Source organism: Miscanthus floridulus, chromosome 18 (genome assembly GCF_019320115.1).
Source record: "Miscanthus floridulus cultivar M001 chromosome 18, ASM1932011v1, whole genome shotgun sequence".
NCBI classification, from domain to species: Eukaryota; Viridiplantae; Streptophyta; class Magnoliopsida; order Poales; family Poaceae; genus Miscanthus; species Miscanthus floridulus.
The window spans coordinates 134,396,279-134,406,917 of NC_089597.1; the positions used below are offsets into that span (position 1 = coordinate 134,396,279).

Here is a 10,639-nt window from a genome sequence, read left to right on the forward strand (position 1 = left end):
CGTCGGCGGGCAATAGGCAGCGGCTGCTCTCCTGGAGCTGCAGCGACGACAGCTCCTTCTTGGTGCCCAAGGAGTTATCCTACCCGATTTCCTTTTTTTATTTGATGTGTGATCCGTGGTGATCTCCACCGGATAGACCTAATGACCGGCCGTCGATCATACAGTTGATCGAGGAGGGGCATCCCACCTGCCCCAACTTCGGCTAGGCCCTTGCCGACAACCGGCTTGTGCCCAACCAGGCACTCCACGGCTTGATTTCACATGGTGCGCAATAGCATGAAACATCACCTCTTCTCATCACATTCCCACCAACCTCTGCGGCAAGGACCAGTGGCCTTGTGAACACCATCCTAGGTAATTCCCTGTTTTGATACCTTTAATTTTATTTGGTCAGTTTATCTTCTATTCTACTCTTTGTCTCTTATTAGATTCCCTGCTGTTTGGTAGGCCTTTAAAATATTTTTTGCAGTTTGATTGATGGGAGGGAGAGTGATGGCAGTGACAAACTGACAATGGCGAGGAGGGGGAAAGGAAAGTGCGGGCATGGCTGGGTATTAAAATATATTTTTTTTTTGGTTTGATTGAGAGGGAGAGTGATGGTAGTGACAGTGGCGATGAGTAGGGGAAAAGAATGTGCCAGCATGATTAGTTTCAATATCTTGGCAAATCATGTTTAATGTTTGAAGCCAATCACCCAAATTTAGATATCTAGGAGTGGTTCCTCTGCATACCTCTGCGAAGCATGAGAGCAATGTTTTGTGGTATTATTGAAGAAAATGGTAACCTAATTGAAGTGAAACTCACTTTGTATCTTATGCTGGCAGTTGTGAATCTATGGAACTCGTAATCCAATCTTGATGTGTCGTTTCCTATATGGTCGTTTCTTCCAGATGGAGAAGTCAAATTAGGATGATGCTATGTCTAATCAAAGCAACATCATGACCAAGCTTAAATGGATTGCTGTTTACATGGGCTCTAAGATTGTGAGGTAATATCACATTTCCATATCTATTGTCACGTGAATAATGCTTTGAATCTTGTTGTATTGTTGATTTGTAGCAAATTAGAATGTTTGTTTTTAGTCCAAGTTAAATGTACATGTAAACATTTTCACATCTATGGATTAATAGTTCCATAGATACTTATGGTATTTGTGGACTAATCACGTTGCATGTTTTCATGTAGGAATTGCTGGAGGCACCTTTATTTGTGAGTCTTCACAATTTGTGTGCAATACTGAAGTGAACTAATCCAACCATGGTTATGTTACAATCTGCTATCAGAAATGCTGGGTATCAAGTATCAGGAAGTTATGTGGATCCACTAGCTCTTAAAACAGATGCTCCAATGTCAGTGATTTGGGACATCATGCGATGCTGGGTATGATGCATTTCTTTGTTTTATCTAGGCTATTCAATCATGTTTGGCTGATTGATTAGTAACTTTGTTTTGCAGATCAAGCTTCGCCCAGTTAAACATCGGCCTGGAAATCATCCAGGCAATGAGGCAACGTGGTACTTTCCCAAGAGCCTAAATTGCAGGTAGCTCATAAATCACAATTTTGCATAATTTCTTTGAAAATTTCTACTAAACTGCATATTATGAACTTGGGTCATTAATGGGGAAAGCACTGCCAGGAGGATACCCGGGTGTTGCTTCAAGAGACAAGTCTATCAGGCATGGGCATATGCTTATTATGAACTTGGTTCATTAATGGGGAAAGCACCGCCAGGAGGATCACCACTTTCTTCTGAAAAGGAGGGACAAACAGTGTAATTACTTATATTGGGTTTAATTAGTAATTACTTATCTTGAGACAAATTAGTAATTGGTCTTCATCTCAATCCCCTGTTTTTGATTTTCCCCCAAAAATGTATCCACATACACATGTTTCCATTTGCAGCTTGCCAGTTTCTAAGTCACTTTCAGGAATCATATCATGGTATAATACCCTCTGTACAAGCATCTTATCAGTTAATAAATGTAGCTCGCTAACAACTGTGCATGAGGGGCAATGGTTAATAACATATGTTCTCCAATAGCTGAATTGTTAAACAAGATGTGGAACGGGTGGTTGAGCAACACATATTGAGTTAGCGTTTTACTCAGATTTGAGAATTTAGACTATGGTTTCAAAAGAAGAGCTCTGTGTGTATCTTGTGATATAACATTTTTATGCAGATGCAAGTACATATTGCATGTAGAGGAAGGCATGAAGCAAGAGATATTTATCAGAAATGTGTCAGCATCCTTATCAGTAGGATTCCTGTGTCACAAGTTTGAGAGGTAAACCGCAACTGATTTTTTTTTTCAGATCAACAAGATGCAACCATTTTTTTAGCAAATTATGGTCCAGGCATAAAAACATTTAAAATCGATTTTTATTTGTAAAGCCTGGCGCTATTTCTTCTTCTTTCAAGGATTCTGCAGTGAAGGTGTGTTTGGCATAAATCATTTGATTTGTGCTAACACAGTGACTGTTATGGGGCTGGAGGAGTGAGAGGGAGAGGCGCCGATGAAGCTACAGTACCCGCGGGTACTGTTCACACGAGGGAGAGAGGGCAGGAACGGCTGGCACCCAGGGGAAGCCAACAACTTAATTGTTGCTTCTTCCTTGACTATAACTGATACATGGTTCTCTTTTTTATAGAGATGACTGACTTGACCCCTAAAAAAATATCCTAACCGAATCAATCTAACATATATCTTTCCTAACAAACCAAACCACATATCTCTTTCCTTACAAACCAAACAATCTAATCTAATCTGTTCACGCGATACAGTACCGCGTTGCTACAGTACCACATGGGCCCCTGGGCCAGCTCTACTTGCCATAACACTACTCCACCCCTCGAAGATAGCTCGTCCTTGAGCTGTGGCGATTGTTGGAGCGGAAGACCTTGCGGTCCAGAGAAGATCGCCATGGCAGACTTGCTTCCTCTTCGAGGTGCCAAACATGGCTGCTCCATCTGATCTGCGTGGAATCGAATCCGCCCGGATCGAATCCATGGAACGCCTGCACGTGGAGTCGATGGTGCCCTCCACGAGCAGCCACCCCCGCTATGGGTGCAGCCGAGCGGGGTTGTGCTGGAGGCGTACTCCAAGCGACCGATGGAGCTTTGAAGGCCTGCTGCTGAGCCGACAGAGAATAAGCGCATGCAAACAACCACGACCCTGCTCGAGGGATCAGTGCTGTGGCTCGTAGAGGCAGCGACAAAAGGCACCATGTCCGCCAATGTCGGTGCATGAATGATCACCTTCATTGGTGACACTAGTGCTGGCGGGGTTGTTGGCGAAGCTGGTGATGAGACTGCCGGAGTTATGGCAGCCAGGGCCTTCATCGATGATGTGGCGAACTCCAACGGGGCCTGTGCGGCGGCCGAGGGCGCTGCGCCCGTGCTGTCCATCGAGGGCGATGCGGCGGAGAGCGTCGGCATCAGGCTACCGCCGTGGAACAGGGGGCCGTCCACCCCGCCGTAGAAGACACCCGGAGCCGGGGCGCCGCCAGGCGCCAAGACAGCCCCGGTGGCCGGAAGCGGCGGTAGGTGCGGCTGGGTACTGGGAGCCGTGTAGATGGGTTTCGACGAACCGGCGATCCAAGCCGGAAGCGGTGACGGCGACGGCGGGAACTTGATCTGCTGGATGGGAACGCCCTAGGACCGCAGCAAGTGGAGGGGCACCCCGTCCCACTGGTCTGGGGCATGCCGTAGGGGAAGATCGCCTGCGGCTGCGACGGCTGTGGAGGTGGTGGTGGTGCCGGCTGTTGTGGAGGGGGAGGTGGTGGGATGAGGACGGCCAGGGTCGCCTGCATGGCCGCCATGCCGCGGGCAATCGCAGCCACATCGGCGGCCAAAGATTCCAACGTTAGGGGCGCTCCCGAGGATGTGGACGACAACCCCGACGCGGCCGACGGCGCTGGCGCTGATGGCAGGGGTGGACATGATCGAACCACATGATCGAACCAGAGATCTCTGGTACTAGATGTTATGGGGCCGGAGGATTGAGAGGGAGAGGCGGCGACGAAGCTACAGTACCCGCGGGTACTGTTCATGCGAGGGAGAGAGGGCAGGAACGGCCGGCTCCCAGGGGAAGCCAGCAACTTAATTGTTGCTTCTTCCTTAACTATAACTGATACAAGGTTCTCTTTTTTATAGAGATGACTGACTTGAACTCTAAGGAAATATCCTAACCGAATCAACGTAACATATATCTTTCCTAACGAACCAAACCACATATCTCTTTCCTAACAAACCAAACAATCTAATCTAATCTGTTCATGCACTACAGTACCACGTGGGCCCCTGGGCCGGCTCTACTTGCCGTAACAGTGACACTTGCTCCTATCTCGTTCTTTCAAATAATTTTTTTTACTTAACTCATCCATTTGGCTCACTATGGTAGCATGGTTCTACACCTTATCTATTGTGCTGCTGCAGCAAGGGCTGTAACTTGTATTTTGTCAAAAAAAACTCTTTTCTATTTTAAATGAAAGGCAGAGCTCCTGCCATTTTACTTAAAAAAAATATGGCGGTGTGGCTGTTTGTAAGAGCATTAACGATTGGGCCAAAGCATGGCAAAGTTCAGGTCACACCTTGCTCCTATCTTGAATTATTAGATGATATGTTCATGATCCCTTAACTTAAGTATGGCTCTCTGAACCTTTTTGATATAGTGCAATACAAGGATTTTTGCACGAAAACTTGAATTATTGCAATACTACTACCAGCTCATTAGTAGGTAGTGTCTTTGGTACATCTATAGATTAGCATTTGGTACTGGTAAAAATTTTCATCACTCAAAATTTTGTTTTCTGTATTCATTGTAGTTTTTAGCATAGTGTTTTCTTGCAAGTGGAAATTAATGGTGTGATATTGACAAGTACATACTAAAACAAAATCTTAATAAGAGTTCAAGGGATGGAGGTTGTGTAGGTCTAAGATATCAGGTTAACCAAATTTTTTGTTTGCCTTTCAATGTTGATATGTGTTATTGCACTACTTGATTCACTCTTCTGTACAGAGCATCAGCTGTATATAGGCTGAAGCAGGTGAACATCAATCTCAGCAACCTGCAAAATTCTGTGATAAGTTGAACCAGCAAAGATGTCTGGTGCAATTTTTGTTGGAATCTTTTGTTCAATCTTCTGTACTATTGTTGGTAGAAGTAAATAATTATCGGTAGAAGTGATGAATGCTTGTTGGTAGAAGCAAATAATTATCTGTAAAAGTAACAAAGGAATTTGAATCATAATGGATTTTGAATCGTGATACAGAATGAATTGTGGTTATGTATGTTGTTGATCCAGATCAAGAACATTTTTCTTTATACGATATTTATTGTTATATTCATTGTTTGTACCGAAATGTGCTTGTCTCCCAAAATCATATTGCTTGGTTCTTATCTTGGTTAATCTTTCTCTTTCTTGTTCTTTTAAATCCAAACTATGAATCTTTCATATGGAGCATAATTGTATTGTTCAAAACCTTGCTGGATTCTAAATGATTCCTTCCTACGTTTTATGAAAAAAACATTGCTCGGTAAGAATAAATGTGATTTCCCTCAAATCATTATAGAGAATTATTCTTTCAAATAAATAGTGTTTCATTAAATAGAATGCTCATTAAGGTATATTGATATATTTTTTCCTGCCATTAATAGTTTGTCAAAATTTACAAACTGTTTATGTAGAGCCAAAAATTTCAGACACCAACCAACCCTTTTCTTCTCATATGCTTGCTAAAATGTGATTGAATTACTATATTTTGTTAATACACAATGAAAATAGAATGCTCAGTAACTTATTCTTCTTGCCTGTCATTAAGAGATTTTCACACTTTTTATGCAGTGCTAAAAAATGCTGACACCAACCAACCTTTTTCTTTTTCATATGCATTCTAAATCGAGTGAATGAATTTCCATATTTAGTTATGTGTGTAATCTTCCTGAATATGTTTTTATTGTAAAACTTGTACTGGTGCTTGAGTGAAGAACCTCATTTTGAATCTGATTAAATCACTCGCTGCATGTTTGAGAAAAATCTGATTAAATCACACCAAGGACTCCTTTGTGCTCAGGCAATAAGTTGAAATATAGCAATATTTGGTCCCAAACATTATCTCTAGCTACTCCACAGTGATCATTACATTATATTCTTGTTAACCAACTGAAGTATTATTAATAAATTATTGTCCCAGTGCAAATATACCATCAAGGGTTTATTAAGGCTATTAGTAGTTATATATAGCAAAATTTTATAGATTTTACATAATCTTTTGTCAAGAGTATTTCTTACTTCTTTCTTTTATATGTTTACTAAACGATATTTATTGTCCACATCTTAAAAAAGTAAAGATTGCTTTGATCATATAGGCAATATATATAAGAATTTTACCAAGCCAGCCAGAAACATTGACTTAGAGAAAAACCAATAATTAGGAGTTTATGACTTAGAGGAGTTATTTACATTGGCCAACTAAAAGCTTATGAAAGATTGCTCCTCAACGCTCATCACACAAATGGACAACTACTTTATTTTCTCCAAGAGCAAAGATGAAAATAAAGTTAGGTGTGTACTTCGTTTTTTATAGTGAAGTGTGTATCCGCAGATCCATGAAGCACACCATATATGCCTGCCACGGTACATTGCTACATGTTAGCAGTCTCAAAAGCTATCTCATACAATGCTACATAGGATTTTTGATGATATGATGGAGAAAGAGGATGGTGAGAGAATGATGTGGTTGTTTCATGAAGCAACCACCTCATGAGCAAAAATTTAGGACTATGAGACAACTATTATATTCAACCATTGTACAATTTAATGTTGTCATACAACTCGCAAATTTTCCTTTATCGGTTGCACAAATTGAGGATAATTGAATTACTATAAGACAACTCATTGTATGAGTTTGTTGTTCAATCGTCTCATGATTACGTGGCATTGCATGAGACCATCTATGAGACAACATCAATGTACTTGCCCTAATTTGCACAATGTGTGGGTGATTCCAGTTTAATTACTGGGTAAAAAATTAAAGTGTGTGTGGTTCATTTCCTTAGAGCAGGTACATTATTGCTACATATCAGCGGTCTCAAAAGCCTCATGCAATGCCACATAGGATTTTTTATGATGTGGAGGAGAGAGATGGAGGTGAGAGAAATAGATGGTTGTTTCGTGAAGATAGGTGAGAGAAAGAGATGGTTGTTTCAAGAAGCAATCGCCTTATGAGCAAAAATTTAGAACTATGAGACAATTATTTCACCATTGTATGATTTAATGTTGTCATGCAACTCGTAGACTTTTCTTTGTTGATTGCATAAATTAATATAAGGATAATTGAATTACTATAAGACACCTTAAAAACAACCTATTGTATGAGCTGGTTGTTCAATAGTCTCATGATTACGTGGCACTGCACGAGACCATCTATGAGACAACATCAATGTACTTGCCCTTATACTCTATTCCTTTCGTTTCAAAATATAATGTGTGGCTTAACTCTCCGTAGTCTCTTAAATAATTAGATTTTTGTTACTCTTAATTAATTTAATTCTCCTATATTTTAGGTGCCTGATTTTTTGTGGTTGTTCAGATGATATGCAATTTTTTTCATTGTGTCGGTGCGAAATGTAGCCAACAAGTAAATATTTGTAGTTTTGTCGTGCGCTCTGATCAGACATGGCATAGCACGCGATGACACATGATTTATACTGGTTTAGGCCACGTGCCCTACATCTAGTTTTAGTCGATCGGTAACTTTATTCCTGAGCCCAAGTGCTCGAAGTTTGATGTGGGGTTACAAACGAGTAAGGAATGAGAAGGGGGTGTTAAAGGCCCGGTCGGACTCTGAACCAAGTGGAAGAGAGTGACGGATGCTCAAACGTGCGCTAAGTGTTGGAGCGTATGCTCTGTGTGTCCGAGCTTATCAGTTGTTGAGAGCGTGTAGACTGTGTAGCTATCGAGTTCTAGAGCTAGAGTCATTGAGTTCTAGAGCTGTGTAGCTGTCGAGTTCTAGAGCTATTGAGCCGTCGTGTCTTAGGAGAGCGCATCCCCTTTTATAGTTGAAGGGGATGGCCTTACAAGTCAGAGAGAAAGAGAGAGAGTGTATACGGGCGCTATCTAGTCTTGTTGCCCACGCCATCAGGTACAGGATGGCCGCCGTCGCCCCGCCATACTGTTTATGATGCCATCGCCCACCTTACTATTCATGCTCTGTTGTATCTGGCAGGCTGCACAGTGTTTGCCTAATACGGCAAACGTCGGTGCCCACAATACTATTCATGCTCTGACGCATCTGGCTGGCTATATAGTGTTCGCCTGGTACGGCAAACGACGGTGCCCACAATACTATTTATGCTCTGACGCGTCTGGCAGGCTGTACAGTGTCCGTCTGACATGGCCCGACGACACCGTCCTATAGGTGCGTAGGGCATGGTAGGGTATGGTCCTCGGTATTGCGGTCGACTTGAGCACCTTACCTTATCTGCTCTGCCTGCTTCCCAAGCCCATACCGAGAGGGCGTCCCTGGTTGGTCATTCCTAGTCAGACCTGACTGTGTCGGTCGAGAAAGAACAGCGAGCAAAGGTCTGATGTATCCTCGGTCAGAGAAAGGGGGTCAGAGTCGGACTATGGTCCCACCATGACTAGGCCTTCCGGTCGGGGTTCCGACCAGATCTCCTGGCTGGAGGTGCTGGTCGGGGATCGGATCATGGTCTTGGCCTGTCATTATGTATGTGGGCCGACCGAGGCGTGTGCTGTCGCTACGCCGCCTACTGGGCCGAGTTTTGTAGGGAAGCGGGTCCATTGGGGACCCCGGATTTATGAACCCGATAGGAGCCCCCGAGCCCCTTTGGGGCTTCTATGAAGCCGTGATGGGGCTATTCACACACGCTTTGCGTGATATTATAAAAGCCAGGGGCTTATGTTTTTAGCTTAATGAAAGCTTGCATTTGCTTTGTAATTCATGTGCCCATTGTGCCATGGAGGCGGGCTGTAATTGGATTCGGTGTTTTTCCCCTTGGCTTATTGTACAACATATGGTATCCGAGTAGGATTTAGGCGCCCAGCCTCCATATGGAGGACTGGCAAAGGCTGGGGAGGCGTGCAGAGTGGATACGGGCACCCAGCCTCCATGGGGAGGACTGGCAAAGGCCGCGGAGGCACGCTGGAGCGATATTGGCACCTAGCCCTTGAGGAGGGGACTAGCGAAGGCCGTGGAGGCACGCCGTACAGACATAGGCGCCCAGCCCCTAAGGAGGAGACTCGCTGGTAATCCGTTTTCCGCTGGGTGCGCGCGAGCGCACCCGGTGGGTGTAGCCCCTGAGCCTGCGGCCGATTGGGGAGTCGGTCGAAGGCTGAGCAACTTGGTACTCTTTTTTGGGGCTGCGGACTCTTGTGTCTCTTCTAGTCAGGCTGTTTGCTCATGTCCGTTCTGACTGCAACTTGTGCGTCGGTAGGGTTCCTGAGTCAGGATCTGGTGGCTCGAGCCCCAGAGCCACTAGGGGTCGGTCGCATGATTTCCTATGTCTCCTCGTCTGTGGTTTCTGCAACCGAAGGGATTGAGCTGACGCTAGTTTCCTCGATGGCTCGAGTGGCGGGCTTTGGTGAGCTCGCTAACGGGCATGTCCAAGTGGAATCCGGGTATGTTGTTCATGACAGGGTTGGCATAGCCCTCATGTGGCACTCCACTTCTTCTTGACCCACCTCCCGATAGATGCCCGAGTCATTCCAGAGAGAGACTCAGGTGGCCTGATGGCCTCCCCTTGATGGAGATTCTATGGGAATGGCTTGAGGTTAGGATCGAACGAGAAGGTTGAGATGACCCTGTCCGCTCTTGAGCAGATCGGGCGAGGGCCACTAGGGCTCATCTATGTTTTCTCCACTGGCTCTGTTTGACGCGAGGTGGCCTCGAGCCCTTCGCGGGCTGGCCTTCAAACCCCGATCGGTTGCCGCTCATATCGAATGATACAACTACCACTTTGTGACACGACGCGAAGCATTTTGATGCAATGATTTGGATGTATGAATGCATGCATGAGAATGAATGCTTATTAATGTAGACATGGCCTGATCTTCTGAAAGGTATGATAGCGTTGATTGGTGGAGACTCGACGTTCATAATCTAGGCTTGGAACCAAGACTAATTCGGACCCCCGCAACCATTACACCACTGCTCTGTTGGTTATCAACCACGCGAACACGATTAACCTCGCCGAGAAGGCTTTCCTGCAAGCGAATCGAGAACACAAGCAAGAATGGGATGAACGCAATCTGAAATTGCAAATAAATATGAGGCTTATGAAAACAAGAAGGAGTTCAAGTCTTTATTCAAAAGGACTAATCACCATAGGCAAACAAGATCAAGAACTAGGCCCTGGTTCACAGCAAGTAGCCTTGGCGGCATAGTTGCAGCAAAACGACTTCTGTTTTACGAGGAAATCAAGAACTAAACAAAACCCCCAAAACCCTAAGGAGAGCGATGGTTGCTAATTATAGAGCCCTAGACGTCACCCCCTTGGACGCCCCCCCTAATGGGCTCAAACACGATACACGGTCCAACGGACCAAAAGACGATGTCGTAGCACCCTGGGAGATTCTAGACGCTGACTTGTTTCGATGATTCCCATTGATTTCGAAGGT

At 44.4% G+C, this 10,639-nt stretch overlaps 1 protein-coding gene across 1 annotated transcript; it reads left to right on the forward strand.

The window, feature by feature from the left end:
* The first annotated feature begins 1,249 nt into the window (after positions 1 to 1,249).
* Positions 1,250 to 5,141, forward strand: LOC136521429 (uncharacterized). Its single transcript, XM_066515167.1, has 5 exons — positions 1,250 to 1,380; positions 1,456 to 1,541; positions 1,638 to 1,772; positions 2,182 to 2,286; positions 5,020 to 5,141. The coding sequence occupies exons 1-5, from the start codon at positions 1,258 to 1,260 to the stop codon at positions 5,090 to 5,092; spliced, it is 522 nt and encodes a 173-aa protein (XP_066371264.1). The 5' UTR covers positions 1,250 to 1,257; the 3' UTR covers positions 5,093 to 5,141.
* Positions 5,142 to 10,639: the final 5,498 nt, after the last annotated feature.

Coding starts and splice junctions, on each gene's coding strand:
- LOC136521429 (XM_066515167.1), top strand. CDS start 1,258: ATGGTTATGTTACAATCTGCTATCAGAAATGCTGGGTATCAAGTATCA. Junction 1,381..1,455: donor GGGACATCATGCGATGCTGG/GTATGATGCATT, acceptor TTTGTTTTGCAG/ATCAAGCTTCGCCCAGTTAA. Junction 1,542..1,637: donor CCCAAGAGCCTAAATTGCAG/GTAGCTCATAAA, acceptor AAGCACTGCCAG/GAGGATACCCGGGTGTTGCT.